The 21148-nt window shown below is 39.7% G+C and overlaps 1 protein-coding gene and 1 long non-coding RNA gene across 8 annotated transcripts in view; one reads left to right on the top strand and one right to left on the bottom strand.

Moving 5' to 3' along the window:
• The window catches only part of LOC147846139 (uncharacterized), a 281389-nt gene that overhangs the window by 16853 nt on the left and 243388 nt on the right, over nt 1-21148 (top strand). The window lies entirely within an intron of this gene.
• The window catches only part of lmtk2 (lemur tail kinase 2), a 79900-nt gene that overhangs the window by 43541 nt on the left and 15211 nt on the right, over nt 1-21148 (bottom strand). For 4 of the 7 annotated variants that reach the window (XR_015479936.1, XR_015479932.1, XR_015479933.1 and 1 more), the window contains 1 exon segment: nt 1071-1201. Coding sequence is in view for 2 of the 7 variants with exons in the window: in NM_001326472.2 (NP_001313401.2) it covers nt 1071-1201 (131 nt within the window). In the remaining 5 variants the exon portion in view is untranslated. 7 annotated transcript variants of the gene reach the window in all.

Below are 21148 nucleotides of genomic sequence, written 5' to 3'. Positions count from 1 at the left end.
TGAACACTTCCGGGATGTTCAAGTGGCTCAAACTCGCTCATTGTGAGGCAGGAACCGGCGGACGTGCAACAACTTTAACAAGAGGTAAACACAAAACAAAACTTTCCATCCGGAGCTCCTTCACGGGACTCCACACTTGTAAACAATCGCTCCTTCAGGCTCGCACCATTCACGCGGCTCTCGGTCCCGCCCAGACTCGTCAGCGCTACCAAGCCGACCAATCACAGAGCTTGCGCTACGCGTAGTTGCGACGTGTAGTTACATTTTTTTGAGAGGTGCACGTCAGCGACGCCGACGGCCACGGCAAAGGGCTATGCTTCAGCGCCGTAGCATACGCCAGCGTTTGACGCAGAAGTATATATCAGCCTTAAGATGTTCATATGAGCTGCTTTCAGAAAGCTCCTTTCATCTTTAACATGTTCAATTCACGTCACCACACTATCCATTGTTTCATGTCATTTCGACGGTTTCGTTTTTCGACTTTCCTTCAGGAGTATTTGAGTCATGCCCCCGTGACAAACTCTGAGCTATCGGATGCAGAGCTGGGTAGTAACCAATTACTTCGTTACATTTACTTGAGTAAAATTAATGGGTAACATGTACTTTTTCAGTACAATTAAAAATGTGTTCTTTCACTCAAGTAAATTATTAGAGAAAAATCAGTACTCGTACTTCTCTACACTAGGTGGCGTTCCTCCATTACTGTATATATATGTATATACACATACACACACAAACTTTTTTACTCTTACTCGAGTAAGAGTTTACAAAAACAGCTGTGTGTGCAAGGATTCTCCTGTTGTAATACGCAGTTAAAAGTCCTCCATGATGGTAATAGTTTGCATTAGGGTGTTTAAATGTCTCTACTGCACTACAATAATGCCACTAAAACAGGAATACTAATACTTAATAATACTAATCTTAATATGATTTGTTTTTACTACATATATGACTTTAGCTGGATTAAGGTCATCAAAATTCTGTTTACACGGTCGACTCTTAACCAGTGTTGTCTTAATGGTACTGAAATAAGAGTATTGTTGTCCATGTAAACGCAGCCATTGACTCACCTTAAAGTTGATCTCTTGCTCTTTGCAGCAGGAAGCACAGTTGAGCAGCAGGACCACGAGGGCCAGCGTCACGGCCAGAGACAGCAGCAGCGGGATGCTCAGAGACACATCCACATATCCGGCAGCCTCTGCTGAACACACACACACACACACACACACACACACACGATTAGAGCTCAGATGCTGACTGAGAGATGATCTCTCAGAGGGAATCCCTCCTGTGCTGCGCAGCATTATTTGACATGCACACACGTTCATTCATTCATTGCTGAGCTGTGCTTCAGGACATGGATCTGCTTTCTGGAGGAACGGCACAGCAGGACAGCACCGAATGATTATAATGAGAGTAATTAATTTTGACACTACACACACAAATATACACCAAATAAATAGCTTCAAACTGAAGGAATGGGTCATTATAGAAAATAAAAATCACTTTGAAAAGTTGTAAATGTACAATATAAAATATTTTTAAGGTAGAAAAATCTTCATAAAAACATTGGGACACACCAAAGTTAAAAAATTCTTGGCCAAAACCAAAAATTCTAGATGCTCTCGGCCAAAAGCCACTTTCTAGTGTGATCAGTAGGCTTTTCACACTGCATGACTTTCTGGGCTAGCGTTCAGTCGCTGCTTTGTTTACCAATGTTTATCCGATGTTTCAATTAATTTCGGGTGTTTCCGTTTTCGTTTTTTAACTTTAACTGCAGTTCTTCGGTTTCACTTTCATTCAGGAACATTTCAGTCATGCCCCCGTGACAAACTCTAAGCTATCGGATGCCAGTATGAAGACTGATAGGAGTGCGCTGTTTTAAAAGAGTTTGATAGCACGCGCAGAAAAAATCATTTGAAAAAAAGTTGTAAATGTACAATATAAAACCTTTTAACCTTCAGGGGTTAATAGAGAGAGAATAGACAGAATGCCTACACTGTTTATTATCCTTATTTTGCAAAAGCACACTCGTTTGTTGTTGTTGTTAGTGTACACAATAAAAACTAGACACCTAACAAATTCGATTGATGTATTGATCTTATCTGTATGATCAAAACTGAAAGTGTAATTTAAGTTCATTTCAGCTTTAAGAGGTGAAAACTTGTTAAAAAGCGTATACGTGGTCTTTGACCCTTGGGGGTTAAGGTGGAACAGTCTTCGTAAAAAATAGGGACGCAGCATAATTAAAAATTCCCGGCCAAAACCAAAACTTTTAGATGCTCTTGACCAAAAAACACTTTCTGGTGTGATCAGTAGGGGGCCTTTCGTAACTTGCGGGGTCCTACACACCTTGCATAGAGCGCATATAGGGCAGATCGATACTGACTAAGGCCCTGTTTACACTAATGCGTTTTCCTTTTAAAACGCATACATTTTGCTACGGTTACGCCATCCAGCCACACTACGCCGGAGTTCTCGAGCGCAGAAAATGGAGCTTTTCGAAAACGCTGGCTTTATTCTGAAGCGCTGCTGCACTGTCTCAGTGTGGATGAGGGAAAACGGAGACATCTGAAAACGGAGGCGGGGCTGCTGAGATTCGCTACCTGATTGGGGCTTTTGTGTGATTGCGTATCCTTATTCGTCAAGCTCCTATCACATGACTATAGCACACGGCTTTAACACTACCAGAAGACAGCAGACCAGCCTACACTGGAAACAACAACATGGACACAGAAATGGGAGCGTTGTTTGCACTATTGTCTGTTTTAGGCGCCATTGTGCAGTTATTTATTTGTTATGTTTAGTAACAACTCTACTTCGTCGTCTGTCCACAAAAATACCTCTCTTGCTTTCTTTGCCATCGCGTTCATTGTTCAACCGGCGTTTGATGACTAACAATAAGCAAATGCCGAGCAAGACGCATGCAGAGTCGCCCCCAGAGTGCGCGAATGGTCACGTGATGTACATTTTTGGTGGCGTAGTGTGGACGGAGATATGTTCAGAAACGCTAGTGTCGACAGGTATAGTTTTTGATCTAAAACGACGTTTTAAAAATAAAATGCACTAGTGTAAACAAGGCCTGAAACTACATCGTATTGTATGCCAAATTCAGACTGCAGGGTTTTTAAAGTTGTTGCATCACAGATGTTTTCACACCGCATGACTTTCTGGGCTAGCATTCCGTCGCTGCTTTGTTTACCAATGTTTATCCAATGTTTCAATTAATTTCAGTTGTTTCTGTTTTTTTAACTGCAGTTCTTCGGTTTCACTTTCATTCAGGAACATTTCAGTCATGCCCCCGTGACAAACTCTGAGCTATCGGATGCGAGCAGGGCTTTACATTAACTTTTTTAATGACCGGCCACTGTGGCTAGTAGTTTTCCAATGTTACTAGCCACTCTGCATTTTGACTAGCCACAAGTTTGTTGTTGGGAAAATATATTTTATATGCATAAATTTGATGTCGACAGGCTAAAATTACTTGATTTAAATTTCGTGTTATGTCCACATGCGTCCTCATTCATTTCACTTTTTGTTTTTCGAGTATGAGTTTGCTCAAAGCATGAGCAAAGGAGTCATGGTTTTATAGTGTTATACTGCAATTAGTTTTTATTTCACGTGACTTTTTTTTTAAAGCTCAAAAACAACAATTTACCAAATTTATCTCTATAACCACAACAATAATTATTTTTAAGCCACAAATTTTTAATGTGTCAAAAAAAGCAAAATATAGCTGTATACTATACTTTTTATTTAACAAAACATTTCTTAAAAAAGAAAGAAAAGCAATTGATTTTTAAAAAATAACTATTGTCATGTATCAAAAATAAGCACGGTAATCTGTCCTGGCTAAGATCTCTCGCATCACCAGTTAACTGCACATGAATGGAGAGTTCATCTCCCATTAAAGCAATATTGTAAAAAAAGACAATTAAACCATTATAACAAAAATGAAAGCAAAGAAAACCGTATGCAAATGGCAGCAGGTGACACGTACCGTGTGTGATAATAAAAGGATGATCACATGCACACGGTTAACTTTAGGCAATTTAATAATCTGTTCAAAGTGAAAGCAACCGGTGCTGCTTACAAAAAGACACATTTTGAGCTCTTTAAAGCAGCAGGACTGTGGATGCATGTTCAACACTTTTTGTCTAGTTTCTTTGAAAGAGAACCGATGACAGTTGTTTCCAGAACCTGCTCCAGACACGGTTGCTTCACGATTCGGGATTTCACGCGTTTCAAGAAGTCGCGTGCATTACATCAGCTGTTAGCGCGAGTGACGATCATTCCTTCTCATTCTGCTTTCTTCTGCTCGCGTGAACACAATTATTTTACTTCTCGATTCCAAGATCACATTTGCACGCATAATTGGGTCATCCTTATATTGTCGAACCCTGCTTTTAGGACAACTACAATTTAAAAATTATTTTCAACCAGCCAAAGTGGCTAGTGGAGGTGTCTGTCTAACCCGCCAAAGCTGAAATCTACCCACATTTGGCGGGTGTTAATGTAAAGCCCTGGATGCGAGTATGAAGACTGATAGGAGTGCGCTGTTTTAAAGTTTGATAGCACACGCAGAAAAAAATCATTTGAAAAATAGTTGTAAATGTACAATATAAAACCTTTTAAGGTGGAACTGTCTTCATAAAAAAAATTGGGACGCAGCAGAATTAAAAATTCTTGGTCAAAGCAAAAACTTTTAGATGCTTTTGACCAAAAAACACTTTCCAGTGCGATCGGTAGGGGGCCTTTCGTAACTTGCAGGCAGTGGTGGAATGAGCTTTATAAAATCATACTCAAGTAAAATTACCATTACCTGCTTAAAAATGTAGTGCAAGTGGAGTAAAAGTATCTGTTGTAAACATTAATCAAAGTATAAGTAAAAAGTAGCCCAACAAATCACTCGTTCTCCATTCATATCTGTCTTTGAGGGACTCTCAGATCTCTCAGCGGCCAACAAACAAACCATTTACAAGAACCTGTGGTCTGGACAGGTCCGACAGCAGTTCAGATATCAAGTGCTGAAAGGCTGGATGTGTTTCAACACCATTAACACTGCTCTCTTCAAAACAACACAAGCCCCGGGGGTCCTGAACAGTAAGACGGAATAATTGGTGGCAGGAGAGGTCAGGAACACAGAGTGCACTGCCGCAGTCACACGTGTGTGTGTGTGTGTGTGTGTGTGTGTGTGTTTGGCATGTTGCTAACCCAGTAGTTTGTCTTGCACAATTATCAGACAAGGATGCGCATGTATGAATAATATGCTAAGATGGATCTTTCATCGGTGGCAGGAATGATGGCCGATAATAGTAATAAATGTGGCATCAGTAATCCAGCAGGACACCCTCAGAGCCGCATGAAACATGAGAGCGAGCAAAGAGTTATTCTGAACACTTGCTTATAAAAGCTGCTTTGCAGGAGACAGTCTGCTGTTGTTGTTGATTAGTATTACTGTTTACCCAGTAGAAGACCTAAGTCAGTGTCTCCCAACCCTGTTCCTGGAGGCACACCAACAGTACATATTTTGGTTGTCTCCCTCATCAATTTCTGCCAGGTTTCGGAGTCTCCTCTGATGTGCTGATCAGCTGTTTCAGGTGTGTTTGATTAGGGCAGGGGTCACCAAACTTGTTCCTGGAGGGCCGGTGTCCAGCAGATTTTAGCTCCAGCCCTAATCAAACACACCTGAACAAGCTCATCAAGCTCTTACTTGGTATACTTGAAACACCCAGGCAGGTGTGTTGAGGCAAGTTGGAGCTAAACCCTGCAGGGACACCGGCCCTCCAGGACCGAGATTGGTGACCCCTAGATTAGGGAGAGATTGAGAATGTGTATTGCTGGTGTGCCTTCAGGAACAGGGTTGGGAAACACTGAACTAAACACCTAAAAACCCATTTCATCACGATCACCTGAAGCCCTGTGAACAAATACCAAGTTTCTCAATACCAAGTACGCAAAGTTCGGACTTGCGTCCTTGGAAGTTCAGACTTCCACTCCCGAGGACGCACTACCGAGGACGCGAGGACACAAGTCGGGTACTTCTTCAAATGGAACAGCAGTGTACTTTATAACGTCACTTACCTCACCATGGATTCATCAGTTTCACTGTACATGAACAATAAAATGATTTAATTAATATTATATTAATATTATAAATCTATATTTTTGATTTAAGAAAATGTGCACATATATTCATATAAATGTGAATTAAAATGAGTTATTATACACTGACACGTGTGTTTGATTATCAGATTTATTAAACTACAATGGTAATTATTAGGGATGTAACGGTATTGTAAATACCGTCATACCGCAATATTAATTTTTTTCGATATTACCGTAGTCGCATGACTCGGTAAAACTATAGGTCTTCTGAGAAAATTTGCTCAGGCGAATTAAGCGAACGGGAGGTACCGGAAACTACAATTCCCATCAGCCCAGGCTTGGCCATCATCCCTTGCGGTCTGTTGTCGCTACAGATCCAGTAATGCGGAAATGGAGTGTGCTGCTAGAAGCGGGGATCAAAAAGAGCTGGGTGTTGTCGCCGCGCGCGTACTGAATAGTGGTGTTGTCGCGCGAGTTCTTATCAGCTGTGTTGTCGCGCGCGTACTGAATAGTGGTGTTGTCGCGCGCGTACTGAATAGTGGTGTTGTCGCGCACGTACTGAATAGTGGTGTTGTCGCGCGAGTTCTTATCAGCTGTGTTGTCGCGCGAGTTCTTATCAGCTGTGTTGTCGCGCGAGTTCTTATCAGCTGTGTTGTCGCGCGAGTTCTTATCAGCTGTGTTGTCGCGCGAGTTCTTATCAGCTGTGTTGTCGCGCGCGCGTACTGAATAGCGGTGTTGTCGCGCGCGTACTGAATAGCGGTGTTGTCGCGCGCGTACTGAATAGCGGTGTTGTCGCGCGCGTACTGAATAGCGGTGTTGTCGCGCGCGTACTGAATAGCGGTGTTGTCGCGCGCGTACTGAATAGCGGTGTTGTCGCGCGCGTACTGAATAGCGGTGTTGTCGCGCGAGTTCTTATCAGCTGTGTTGTCGCGCGAGTTCTTATCAGCTGTGTTGTCGCGCGAGTTCTTATCAGCTGTGTTGTCGCGCGAGTTCTTATCAGCTGTGTTGTCGCGCGAGTTCTTATCAGCTGTGTTGTCGCGCGCGTACTGTAAAGCGGGGACGGAGGGTATGTTGCGTCGCGGGGGCACTTTTGATCATTTTGGAAGGGAACTTTCTATCCAAGACTAAAAAGGGCATGTGCACTGCACAGGTTGAGTCCTGTGTGAGCACGTGCCTGCAAGTTGGGGAATTGGACTAATAATCAGTCATGGGGACTGCAGAAACACACCACACTGTTCAGATTGACATGAGATCTCTATCTCACTCATGGTTTGTCCTCTTAAGTGGGGGAAAGACAATGCACAACGTTCCCCACTGCTGTCAACCTGGGCCAAGTCATATCTCTCTGTCCCAGAAACCTCAGTCCCAAATGAGAGGGTTTTTCTGTTGCAGGGGACATTGTAAATGCCCAGAGATACCAGCTTTTACCAGATTATAGTTATATGATAATTTTCCTTTAAACCCATCTCTATCTAAGTGAGTGAGTGATTAAATGTTGAATGTGATGAGTTTTCAACAATACTAAATTGAAACTTTATTTTTTTACATGGTTTAATATTTTTTTTGTTATTAAAATTGAAGTTCCTGTTTCAAAGCTTACAGATAGATGGCTAATTTGTATGTCATTGACACTTTTGGCACTTTTTTGGAGTATTTTCATAAGTTTTGTTTTTTCCTGTAAATGATTCAATAAATACCGTACCGTGACATTCATACCGAGGTATTACCGTACCGTGAAATTCCGATACCGTTACATCCCTAATAATTATACACACAATATAAAATAAAGACATGCACGATAAGAAATAAAGATTACATCAAGCAATTCGGTAAACAAAGACAAGCAGTGTACAACACGGTAACATAATTAAAGAAAATTATAAAAGGTAACAAAATAACACTGCCAAAATAATACACCTGAGAACAAACAATAGATTTATAAGACCAAAAACTGTCCGTTAGATATTCACAAGATGTATTAAATATCGTGTTTTCGTCCGAGATGAACTGGCCAAAGTAAAGCTGCTCTGGCAGGGGAGCTGATAACGGAGCTCCCGCTGACATAAGCTGAAGCACATTGTTAAAGAGGCACTATCTTTGTGAATAAACTGCCGATTCGAGTTTAAACAGCTACATTCTCGCCTGAAAAACTCTTAAAACTTTATTTTGTGACACAGTAAAGGAGTATTTTTGAAACCGTGCGGGTTTCGTCCTCCGCCATTATCGCTTGCTGAATACGCTGCAATGCATTCTGGGATTTATGAGCTTCGCAAGTTCGCACAAGTCATCTCTCGATGCATCCTTGGCCAAGGGGGCAGAGCAAGTACACATCCGGGAATTTCATCTGTACTTTGTGAACTTTGAATTGGAACAGTACTTTGGCGACGGTTGATGACGTTTCACGAGGACACAAGAACGCAAGTACAGACAAGAACGCATATTGAGAAACAGCCCAGGACTTCTCCTTGTCTTCCCCCGACAACACCACGTGACAAGCTCAAAACATTATGCAATTCTGAGCGTGCCTTTTCTGCCACTGGCCATCAGAATGTTAAACTCTAAAAGGGTCACAATGTATTTATTTATGTTTTTTTTTGGGCACAAATTATATCAAATTATACCAAATGAAATTCGTTCCAAATAGATAACTTCTCCGACAAAAATAGATGAGCACTGAACACAATGAACAGAGGCTCTATTTTTGCAGTGCGGCAGAAAACTCCTTACGTGTGATCATTTGGATTGAGAGTTTCCATCCAACCACATCCTTTGCCTGTAATGTGCACCTGAACTCAGAGTCAAATGACATTATAACCCAACCTGCGTTTACAACGAGAGCTCAGGGATGTATACGAGGGACCTGTTGCTAGGCAAATTACTCCAACATAGGCGTACTATTACTGTAAAGCGCCAGGAGATTTCGTAGAAAAACATCCACCCTGCCAAACCATGACATTACATGCATTATACTGTCTGTGGGTCGAATATATGCATGTTCAATCACCTCACAGCAAGAAGGTGGCTGGTTCGAGCCTCAGCTGGCTCAGTTGGCATTTCTGTGTGGAGTTTGCATGTTCTCCCCGTGTTGGCGTGGGTTTTTATCCGGTTTCCCCCACAGTCCAAACACATGCGCTATAGGGGAATTGGTGAACAAACCGGCCGCAGTGCATGTGTGTGAATTAGTGTGTATGGGTGTTTGTCAGAGATGGGTGGCAGCCGGAAGGGCATTCACTGTGCTGGAATAGTTGGTGGTTCATTCCGCTGTGGTGACCCCTGATTAATAAAGGAACTAAGCCAAAAAATAAAATATCATTAATAAAAGCAACACCGCATATTTTTCCAGTATCGTGCAGCCCCAAAGCATCATACTATCTAGCCGACAACTTGATAACATAAGTGTTATCACAATGTCAGATATCATTTTAACTAGTATGACAATTTATTTGCACTTGACAGTTCAATGAAGTCGCCTCATTTTCAAGTTTCTTTAGAGTCTGTTCACAAGTTCATAAATAAACCTTAAACTTTCCAACAGAAAGGAGGTCAGAGGTTTAATAATTAACAAAAAATGGTGGCAGTCCAGGGCAAGAGTGAATCGCATTACATATTTCTCGAGTTACAGAGTAAATCAATAACAAGGTTGCATAATGTGCAATTAAAGTGAAAGAAACAAAGGTTAAAGTGTCAATGCACCAGCTTAGAGCAAGCCAGAGCATCACGTCGTGTATTTCTACTCAATGCCATGTCAGCAAAGAAGGTGATAAACATGGCAAAAACAATCCAATAAACATAAGACAACTGACTAATAAACCTAATAATTCAGATCAGATTTGTAAAGTTAATACATGACACGTTATAAACCTGGTAAAACTCTTCATATCTCTTTAAGTGAGTTAACCTCGTAATAAATGACTTCATTAAATGAGGGAAAGTCCAATAAAAGAGGTTTTACAGTAAGAGGAATGTTGAGTTGGGTCTACACGTTTCAAGGGATAGTTCACTCAAAAATGAATAAACGAATAAATAAAAAGCGATTGGACAACATTCACCAATAACTGCTTGACCAGGCTGTGGATTAAAGCTAACTAGATTCTTAAAGTTTGAGAACAAACTTTGAGGCTGGCTTGTGAAAGCCTGACGGTAATAGTTTATTTAAACAGTTTTAAAAAGTATGAATAGATAGATGGATAGATGGATAGATAGATAGATAGATAGATAGATAGATAGATAGATAGATAGATAGATAGATAGATAGATGTTGTTAGCATGATTCTAGCATGAATTAGCATAATGTTAGCATGATTCTAGCATGAATTAGCATGTTGTTAGCATGATTCTAGCATGAATTAGCATGTTGTTAGCATGATTCTAGCATGATTTAGCATGTTATTAGCATGATTCTAGCATGATTTAGCATGTTATTAGCACGATTCTAGCATGAATTAGCATGTTACTAGCATGATTCTAGCATGAATTAGCATGTTACTAGAATGATTCTAGCATGAATTAGCATGTTACTAGCATGATTCTAGTATGAATTAGCATGTTACTAGCACGATTCTAGCATGAATTAGCATGTTACTAGCATGATTCTAGCATGAATTAGCATGTACCTAGCTTGATTTTATCAAGAATTAGCATGTTACTAGCATGATTTTAGCATGAATTAGCACGATTCTAGCATGAATTAGCATGTAGTTAGCATGATTCTAGCAAGAATTAGCATGTTACTAGCATGATTCTAGCATGAATTAGCATGTTGTTAGCATGATTCTAGCATGAATTAGTATGTTACTAGCATGATTCTAGCATGAATTAGCATGTTACTAGCATGATTCTAGCATGAATTAGCATGTTGTTAGCATGATTCTAGAATGGATTAGCATTTGACTAGCATGATTCTAGCATGAATTAGCATGTGACTAGCATGATTCTAGCTTAAATTAGCATGTTGTTAGCATGATTCTAGCATGAATTAGTATGTTCCTAGCATAATTCTAGCATGAATTAGCATGTTGTTAGCATGATTGTAACATGAATTAGCATGCTACTAGCATGATTCTAGCACGAATTAGCATGTTGTTAGCATGATTCTAACATGATTTAGCATGTAACTAGCATGATTCTAGCATGAATTAGCATGTTTCTAGCACGAATTAGCATGTGACTAGCATGATTCTAGCATGAATTAGCATGTGACTAGCATGATTCTAGCATGAATTAGCATGTAACTAGCATGATTCTAGCATGAATTAGCATGTTGTTAGCATGATGGATAGATAGATAGATAGATAGATAGATAGATAGATAGATAGATAGATAGATAGATAGATAGATAGATAGAAGCAGTTTATAGATAGATAGATAGATAGATAGATAGATAGATAGATAGATAGATAGATAGATAGATAGATAGATAGATAGATAGATAGATAGATAGATAGATTAAAACAGTAGATAGATAGATAGATAGATAGATAGATAGATAGATAGATAGATAGATAGATAGATAGATAGATAGATAGATGGTGTGCGAGCATGAGTCAAACAAGCCAACCCCCGCCTCTCTACGATGTTCTGATGCTGAGATATAGCTGCTGTTATATCGTTGCTAGGTTAGTCTGTTTTGTTGCTATGGAGTTGATTGACAGCTTAGACTGATGATGTATCAAAGCTTCTTGCCAGTATGAACAGTTAAAAACAACCCCCATGTCTCTATCACACTGCAGCATGACAATATCAGTCTGAACCTCTTTAATGGCAGTCTATGGGACAGTTGCTAGGGTGCAGTATCTGGTTGTTAGGGTGTGGCTAGAAAGTTAAAAGGACATCAGTGATTGGCTGCTGGCTAGACTGAGTTAAATGAGCTCAATCATTAGTCTGTAGGACAGTCTGATGCAGAGTTATGAGCTCACAAAGTTTGATCCCATGCAAAGTCAATGAGAGTATTTTGCAATGGAAGTCTATGGGACGGTTTCTAGGGTCCAAAAGTGGTTGCTAGGGCGTGGCCAGAAAGTTTAAAGGTGGTCAGTCATTGGCAGTTTGATAGTCTGAGTTAAATGAGCCCAGTTAGAAGTCTGTGTGACATTCTGATGCGGAGTTATGAGGTCACAAAGTTTGATCCAATGTTACGTCTATGGGATTTTTCCGACGGTCCCGGGACGTTTTTCGGAAAACCGAAAGTCGGATCAGTCGGAAAGGATATAGCAACTCGAGTCAGAATAGTTCGGAGGTCTGACCCGAGTTTGATGGTCATAGCTTGAAAGGCCTAGGACGAGATAGAGTTTAATTTTTAGTCTCAGAAGAAGAATAATATAGAACTAGACAGTAAAGTTCGTCGAGACAAACTTTGAGGCTGGCTTGACAAAGCCTGTTGGTAATAGTTTATTTAGTTTAAAAACAGTTTGAAAAAGTATAAGTAGCATGTTATTAGCATGAATCTAGCATGAATTAGCATGATTCTAGCATGGATTAGCATGTTATTAGCATGAGTGTAGTACAAATTAGCATTTTATTAGCACGATTCTAGTATAAATTAGCATGTTATTAGCATGCTTCTAGCATGAATTAGCATGATTCTAGTATGAATTAGCATGTTACTAGCATGATTCTAGCATGAATTAGCATGTTACTAGCATGATTCTAGCATGCATTAGCATGTTACTAGCATGATTCTAGTATGAATTAGCCTGTTACTATCATGATTCTTGTATGAATTAGCAGGTAATTAGCATGATTCTAGCATGAATTAGAATGATTCTAGTATGAAATAGCATGTTACTAGAGTGATTCTAGCATGAATTAGCATGTTACTCGCATGATTCTAGCATGAATTAGCATGTTATTAGCATGATTATAGTATGAATTAGCATGTTACTAGCATGATTCTAGCGTGAATTAGCATGTTATTAGCATGATTCTAGCATGCATTAGCATGTTACTAGCATGATTCTAGTATGAATTAGCATGTTATTAGCATGATTCTAGTATGAATTAGCATTTTATTAGCATGATTGTAGTATGAATTAGCATGTTACTAGCATGTTTCTAGTATGAATTAGCATGTCACATAGCATGCTTAGGTGGTTGCTAGGGTATTCTGAGTGGTTGCTAAGTCGTTGCTAGGCAGTTGCTAGGGTGTCCTGAGTGGTTGCTAGGTGGTTGCTAAGATGTTGCTAGGTGGTTGCTAGGGTGTTCTGAGTGGTTGCTAAGGTGTTGCTAGGCGGTTGCTAGGGTGTTCTAAGTGGTTGCTAGGTTGTTGCTAAGGTGTTGCTAGGTGGTTGCTAGGGTGTTCTGAGTGGTTGCTAGGTGGTTGCTAAGGTGTTGCTAGGTGGTTGCTAAGGAGTCCTTAGTGGTTGCTAGGCGGTTGCTAGGTGGTTGCTAGGGTATTATGAGTGGTTGCTAAGGCGTTGCTAGGCGGTTGCTAGGGTGTCCTGAGTGGTTGCTAAGGTGTTGCTAGGTGGTTGCTAGGGTGTCCTGAGTGGTTGCTTGGTGGTTGCTAAGGCACTGCTAGGCGGTTGCTAGGGTGTTCTGACTGGTTGCTAGGTGGTTGCTAAGGTGTTGCTAGGCGGTTGCTAAGGTGTCCCAAGTGGTTGCTAGGTGGTTGCTAAGGTGTTGCTATGTGGTTGCTAGGGTATTCTGAGTGGTTGCTAAGGCGTTGCTAGGCGGTTGCTAGGGTGTCCTGAGTGGTCGCTAGGCCCTTACTAAGACATTACTAGGCCGTTGCTAGGTGGTTGCTAGGGTAATTTGGGTGGTTGCTAGGCAGTTGCTAGGGTACCCTGGCTGGTTACTAGGCAAGCCTCACATACATGCTTGATAAAACATTTATACTTAGTAAGCATTTCTAGCAAGTTACAGTACTTGGCTAGTCAATATTAGCATGTAGCTAATCACTGCTAGCATGTGTAGCATATAGGAAGTTCCGTTTGCTAGCATGAGTCAAACGAGCCAATCTCCAAGTCTCTATGATGTTCTGATGCTGGGATATAGCTGTTGATGAATGGTTGTTAGGGTACTCTGTTTTGTTGCTATGGGCGAGGTTACAGAGTGAACTTGAATGTGGTTGGCTGTCTAAGTCAAATGAACCAACCCCCATGTCTCTATGACACTGCTATGCAAAGATATGCATCTTGGCCTATTTTAATGGAAGTCTATGGAATCAATTTGGGGGCGTGGCTTGTGAGCTTCATTATCATATTGAGATGCTCATTGGTTGTCTGAGTCAGATGAGCCATCCCCCAAGTCAATAGGACACTGCTAAGCAAAGATATGCATGTAGGCCAGTTATTAACGTGAGTGTAGTATGAATTAGCATGTTACTAGCATGATTCTAGTACAAATTAGCATGTCATTAGCATGTTTCCAGTATGAGTTAGCATGCCATTAGCATGATTAGCATATGAGTAGCATGTTGCTAGCATGATTGGCATGTCATTAGCATGTTAGAATTATAAGCATTTAATAGCACAGCTAATTACAGTCTATAGGACAGTTGCTAGGGTGCAGTATGTGGTAGTTAGGGGTGTGGCTAGAAAGTTAAAAAGCCATCAGTGATTGGCTGCTGGCTAGACTGAGTTAAATGAGCTCAGCCATTAGTCTCTATGAAAGTCTAATGCAGAGTTATGAGCTCACAAAGTTTGATCCCATGTAAAGTCAATGAGTCTTTTGTAATGGAAGTCTACGGGACAGTTGCTAGGGTGCAGTATGTGGTAGTTAGGGGTGTGACTAGAAAGTTAAAAGCTCATCAGTTATTGGCAGTTTGGTAGTCTGAGTTAAATGACCTCAGCCATTAGTCTCTATGACAGTCTGATGCAGAGTTATAAGCTCATAAAGCTTGATCCCATGTTAAGTCAATGAGAGTCTTTTGAATGGAAGTCTACGGGACAGTTGCTAGGGTGCAGTATATGGTAGTTAGGGGTGTGTCTAGAAAGTTAAAAGCTCATCAGTTATTGGCAGTTTGGTAGTCTGAGTTAAATGAGCTCAGCCATTAGTCTGTAGGACAGTCTGATGCAGAGTTATGAGCTCATAAAGTTTGATCCCATGTTAAGTCAATGAGAGTCTTTTGAATAGAAGTCTATGGGACAGTTACTAGGGTACAGTATGTGGTAGTTAGGGGTGTGGCTAGAAAGTTAAAAGCTCATCAGTTATTGGCAGTTTGGTAGTCGTAGTTAAATGAGCTCAGCCATTAGTCTGTAGGACAGTCTGATCCAGAGTTATGAGCTCACAAAGTTTGATCCCATGTTAAGTCAATGAGAGTCTTTTGAATGGAAGTCTATGGGACAGTTTCTAGGGTCCAAAAGTGGTTGCTAGGGCGTGGCTAGAAAGTTTAAAGGTGATCAGTCATTGGCAGTTTGATAGTCTGAGTTAAATGAGCCCAGTTAGAGTTCTGTGCGACAGTCTGACGCAGAGTTACGAGGTCACAAAGTTTGGTCCAATGTTAAGTCTATGGGATTTTTCCGATAGTCCCGGGACGTTTTTCGGAAAACCGAAAGTCCAATCAGTCTGAGGAGATATAGCATACCGAGTCAGAATAGTTTGGAGGTCTGGTGTGAGTTTGGTGGTAATAGTTCGAAAGTTCAAGGAGGAGATAGATTTTGATTTTTAGAGTCAGAAGAAGAATAATAATAACTAGACAGTAAAGTTCGTCGAGACAAACTTTGAGGCTGGCTTGACAAAGCCTGTTGGTAATAGTTTATTTAGTTTAAAAACAGTTTGAAAAAGTATAAGTAGCATGTTATTAGCATGATTCTAGCATGAATTAGCATGGTTCTAGCGTGGATTAGCATGTTATTAGCATGAGTGTAGTACAAATTAGCATGTTATTAGCATGATTCTAGTATGAATTAGCATGTTATTAGCATGATTCTAGCATGAATAAGCATGTTGCTAGCATGATTCTAGAATAAATTAGCATGTCACTAGCATGATTCTAGTATGAGTTAGCATGCTACTAGCATGATTCTAGCATGAATTAGCATGTTACTAGTATGATTCTAGCATGAATTAGCATGTTACTGGAATGATTCTAGCATGCATTAGCATGTTACTAGCATGATTCTAGTATGAATTAGCCTGTTACTAGCATGATTCTAGTTTGAATTAGCATGATTCTAGTGTGAATTAGCATGTTATTAGCATGATTCTAGCATGAATTAGCATGTTATTAGCATGGTTATAGTATGAATTAACATGTTACTAGCATGATTCTAGCGTGAATCAGCATGTTATTAGCATGATTCGAGCATGCATTAGCATTTTACTAGCATGATTCTAGTATGAATTAGCATGTTACTAGCATGATTCTAGTATGAATTAGCATGTTACTAGCATGATTCTAGTATAAATTAGCATGTTACTATCATGATTCTAGCATGAATAAGCATGTTACTAGCATGATTCTAGCATGAATTAGCATGTTATTAGCAAGATTCTATTATAAATTAGCATGTTATGAGCATGATTGTAGTATGAATTAGCATGTTACTAGCATGATTCTAGTATGTATTAGCATGTCACATAGCATGCTTAGGTGGTTGCTAGGGTATTCTGAGTGGTTACTAAGTCGTTGCTAGGCAGTTGTTAGGGTGTCCTGAGTGGTTGCTAAGTGGTTGCTAAGGTGTTGCTAGGCGGTTGCTAGGGTGTTCTGAGTGGTTGCTAGGTGGTTGCTAAGGTGTCCTAAGTGGTTGCTAGGTAGTTGCTAGGGTATTCTGAGTGGTTGCTAAGGCGTTGCTAGGGGGTTGCTAGGGTGTCCTGAGTGGTTGCTAGGTGGTTGCTAAGGCATCGCTAGGTGGTTGCTAGGGTGTCCTGAGTGGTTGCTAGGTGGTTGCTAAGGCGTTGCTAGGCAGTTGCTAGGGTGTTCTGAGTGGTTGCTAGGTGGTTGCTAAGGTGTTGCTAGGCGGTTGCTAAGGTGTCTCAAGTGGTTGCTATGTGGTTGCTAAGGTGTTGCTAGGTGGTTGCTAGGGTATTCTAATTGGTTGCTAAGGCGTTGCTAGGCGGTTGCTAGGGTGTCCTGAGTGGTCGCTAGGCCCTTACTAAGGCATTACTAGGCCGTTGCTAGGCGGTTGCTAGGGTAATTTTGGTGGTTGCTAGGCAGTTGCTAGGGTACCCTGGGTGGTTACTAGGCAAGCCTCACATACATGCTTGATAAAACATTTAAACTAAGTAAGCATGTCTAGCAAGTTACAGTACTTGGCTAGTCAATATTAGCATGTAGCTAATCACTGCTAGCATGTGTAGCATATAGGAAGTTCCGTTTCCTAGCATGAGTCAAACGAGCCAATCTCCAAGTCTCTACGATGTTCAGATGCTGAGATATAGCTGTTGATGAATGGTTGCTAGGGTACTTTGTTTTGTTGCTATGGGCGAGGTTACAGAGTGCACTTGAATGTGGTTGGCTGTCTAAGTCAAATGAACCAACCCCCATGTCTCTATGACACTGCTATGCAAAGATATGCATCTTGGCCTATTTTAATGGAAGTCTATGGAATCAATTTGGGGGCGTGGCTTGTGAGCTTCATTATCATATTGAGATGCTCATTGGTTGTCTGAGTCAGATGAGCCATCCCCCAAGTCAATAGGACAATGCTAAGCAAAGATATGCATGTAGGCCAGTTATTAACATCAGTCTAGTATGAATTAGCATGTTACTAGCATGATTCTAGTACAAATTAGCATGTCATTAGCATGTTTCCAGTATGAGTTAGCATGTCATTAGCATGATTAGCATATGAGTAGCATGTTGCTAGCATGATTGGCATGTCATTAGCATGTTAGAATTATAAGCATTTGATAGCACAGCTAATTACTGTCTATAGGACAGTTGCTAGGGTGCAGTATGTGGTAGTTAGGGGTGTGGCTAGAAAGTTAAAAGGCCATCAGTGATTGGCTGCTGGCTAGACTGAGTTAAATGAGCTCAGCCATTAGTCTCTATGACAGTCTGATGCTGAGTTATGAGCTCACAAAGTTTGATCCCATGTAAAGTCAATGAGAGTCTTTTGTAATAGAAGTCTACGGGACAGTTGCTAGGGTGCAGTATGTGGTAGTTAGGGGTGTGGCTAGAAAGTTAAAAGCTCATTAGTTATTGGCAGATTGGTAGTCGGAGTTAAATGAGCTCAGCCATAAGTCTGTAGGACAGTCTGATGCAGAGTTATGAGCTCACAAAGTTTGATCCCATGTTAAGTCAATGAGAGTCTTTTGTAATGGAAGTCTACGGGACAGTTGCTAGGGTGCAGTATGTGGTAGTTAGGGGTGTGGCTACAAAGTTAAAAGCTCATCAGTTATTGGCAGATTGGTAGTCAGAGTTAAATGAGCTCAGCCATTAGTCTGTAGGATAGTCTGTTTCAGAGTTATTAGCTCACAAAGTTTGATCCCATGTAAAGTCAATGAGAGTCTTTGTAATGGAAGTCTATGGGACAGTTGCTAGGGTGCAGTATGTGGTAGTTTGGGGTGTGGCTAGAAAGTTAAAAGCTCATCAGTTATTGGCAGTTTGGTATTCGGAGTTAAATGAGCTCAGCCATTAGTCTGTAGGATAGTCTGATTCAGAGTTATGAGCTCACAAAGTTTGATCCCATGTTAAGTCAATGAGAGTCTATTGAATGGAAGTCTATGGGACAGTTACTAGGGTCCAAAAGTGGTTGCTAGGGCGTGGCTAGAAAGTTTAAAGGTGATCAGTCATTGGCAGTTTGATAGTCTGAGTTAAATGAGCCCAATTAGAAGTCTCACAAGGCTTGAGAAAGTCTGTTGGAAATAGTTTGTTTAATTTAAACAGTTTTAAAAAGTATGAAACGAAGATAGATAGATATAGATAGATAGATAGATAGATAGATAGATAGATAGATAGATAGATAGATAGATAGATAGATAGATAGATAGATAGATAGATAGATAGATAGATAGATAGATAGATAGATAGATAAAGCAGTTTATAGATAGATAGATAGATAGATAGATAGATAGATAGATAGATAGATAGATAGATAGATAGATAGATAGATAGATAGATAGATAGATAGATAGATAGATAGATAAAAACAGTTGATAGATAGATAGATAGATAGATAGATAGATAGATAGATAGATAGATAGATAGATAGATAGATAGATAGATAGATAGATAGATAGATAGATAGATAGATAGATAGATAGATAAAAACAGTTTATAGATAGATAGATAGATAGATAGATAGATAGATAGATAGATAGATAGATAGATAGATAGATAGATAGATAGATAGATAGATAGATAAAAACAGTTGATAGATAGATAGATAGATAGATAGATAGATAGATAGATAGATAGATAGATAGATAGATAGATAGATAGATAGATAGATAGATAGATAGATAGATAGATAGATAGATAGATAGATAGATAAAAACAGTTGATAGATAGATAGATAGATAGATAGATAGATAGATAGATAGATAGATAGATAGATAGATAGATAGATAGATAGATAGATAGATAGATAGATAGATAAAAACAGTTGATAGATAGATAGATAGATAGATAGATAGATAGATAGATAGATAGATAGATAGATAGATAGATAGATAGATAGATAGATAGATAGATAGATAGATAGATAAAAGCAGTTTGAAAAAGGATAGATAGATAGATAGTTTTGAGGTCACAAAGTTAGATCTATTGTTAAGTCAATGACAGTCTTTTGCAATAAAAGTCTATAGGACAGTTGCTAGGGTGCAGTTTCTGGTAGTTAGGGTGTGGCTAGAAAGTTAAAAGCTCATCAGTGATTGGCAGTTTGGTAGTCTGAGTTAAATGAGCTCAGCCATTAGTCTGTATGACAGTCTGATGCAGAGTTATAAGCTCACAAAGTTTGATCCCATGTTAAGTCAATGAGAGTCCTTTGAATGGAAGTCTATGGGACAGTTTCTAGGGTCCAAAAGTGGTTGCTAGGGCGTGGCCAGAAAGTTAAAACCTCATCAGTTATTGGCAGTTAGGTAGTCTGAGTTAAATGAGCCCAGTTAGAAGTCTGTGTGACAGTCTGATGCTGAGTTATGAGGTCACAAAGTTTGGTCCAATGTTAAGTCTATGGGATTTTTCCGACGGTCCCGGGACGTTTTTCGGAAAATCGAAAGTCGGATCAGTCGGAAAAGATATGGCATACCGAGTCAGAATAGTTTGGAGGTCTGGTGTGAGTTTGGGGGTCATAGCTCGAAAGCTCTAGGAGGAGATAGATTTTGAATTTTAGTCTCAGAAGAAGAAGAATAATATATAAAAAAAATAATAAGTTTAAATAGGATTTCAGTAGTCTGGCTTGTTTCTCAAGCCAGCCTAACTAGATTATTAAAGTTCGTCGAGACAAACTTTAGGCTGGCTTGAGAAAGCTTTAATCTTTAAGTTTTAAAAAGCAATTTTAAGTTAAAAGTAGCTTAAAGTTTTAAAGCAGTTTAAAGTTTTAAAGCAGTTTAAAGTAGTTTAAAGTCTTAAAGCAGTTTTAAGTTTAAAGTAGTTTAAAGTTTAGCATGATTCTAGCATGAATTAGCATGTTGTTAGCTTGATTCTAGCATGAATTAGCATGTTACTAATATGATTCTAGCATGTATGAGCCTGTTATTAGCATGATTCTAGCATGAATTAGCATGATTCTAGCATGAATTAGCATGTTATTAGCATGATTCTAGGATGCATTAGCATGTTACTAGCATGACTCTAGCATGAATTAGCATGTTACTAGCATAATTCTAGCATGAATTAGCATGTTACTAGCATGATTCTAGCACAAAGTAGCATGTTGTTAGCATGATTCTAGCATTAATTAGCATGTTACTAGCATGATTCTAACATGATTCTAACATGAATTAGCATGATTCTAGCATGAATTAGCATGCTACTAGCATGATTCTAGCATGAACTAGCATGATTCTAACATGAATTAGCATGTTACTAGCATGATTCTAGCATGAATTAGCATGATGTTAGCATGATTCTAGCATGAATTAGCATGTTACTAGCACGATTCTAGCATGAATTAGCATGTTGTTAGCGTGATTCTAGCATGAATTAGCATGTAACTAGCAT

This window comes from Danio rerio, chromosome 3 (assembly GCF_052040795.2).
Source record: "Danio rerio strain M-AB ecotype USA chromosome 3, GRCz13ab, whole genome shotgun sequence".
NCBI lineage: Eukaryota > Metazoa > Chordata > Actinopteri > Cypriniformes > Danionidae > Danio > Danio rerio.
The sequence above is the reverse complement of the archived record's forward strand: the minus strand, read 5'-3'. Positions and strand labels throughout refer to the sequence as shown.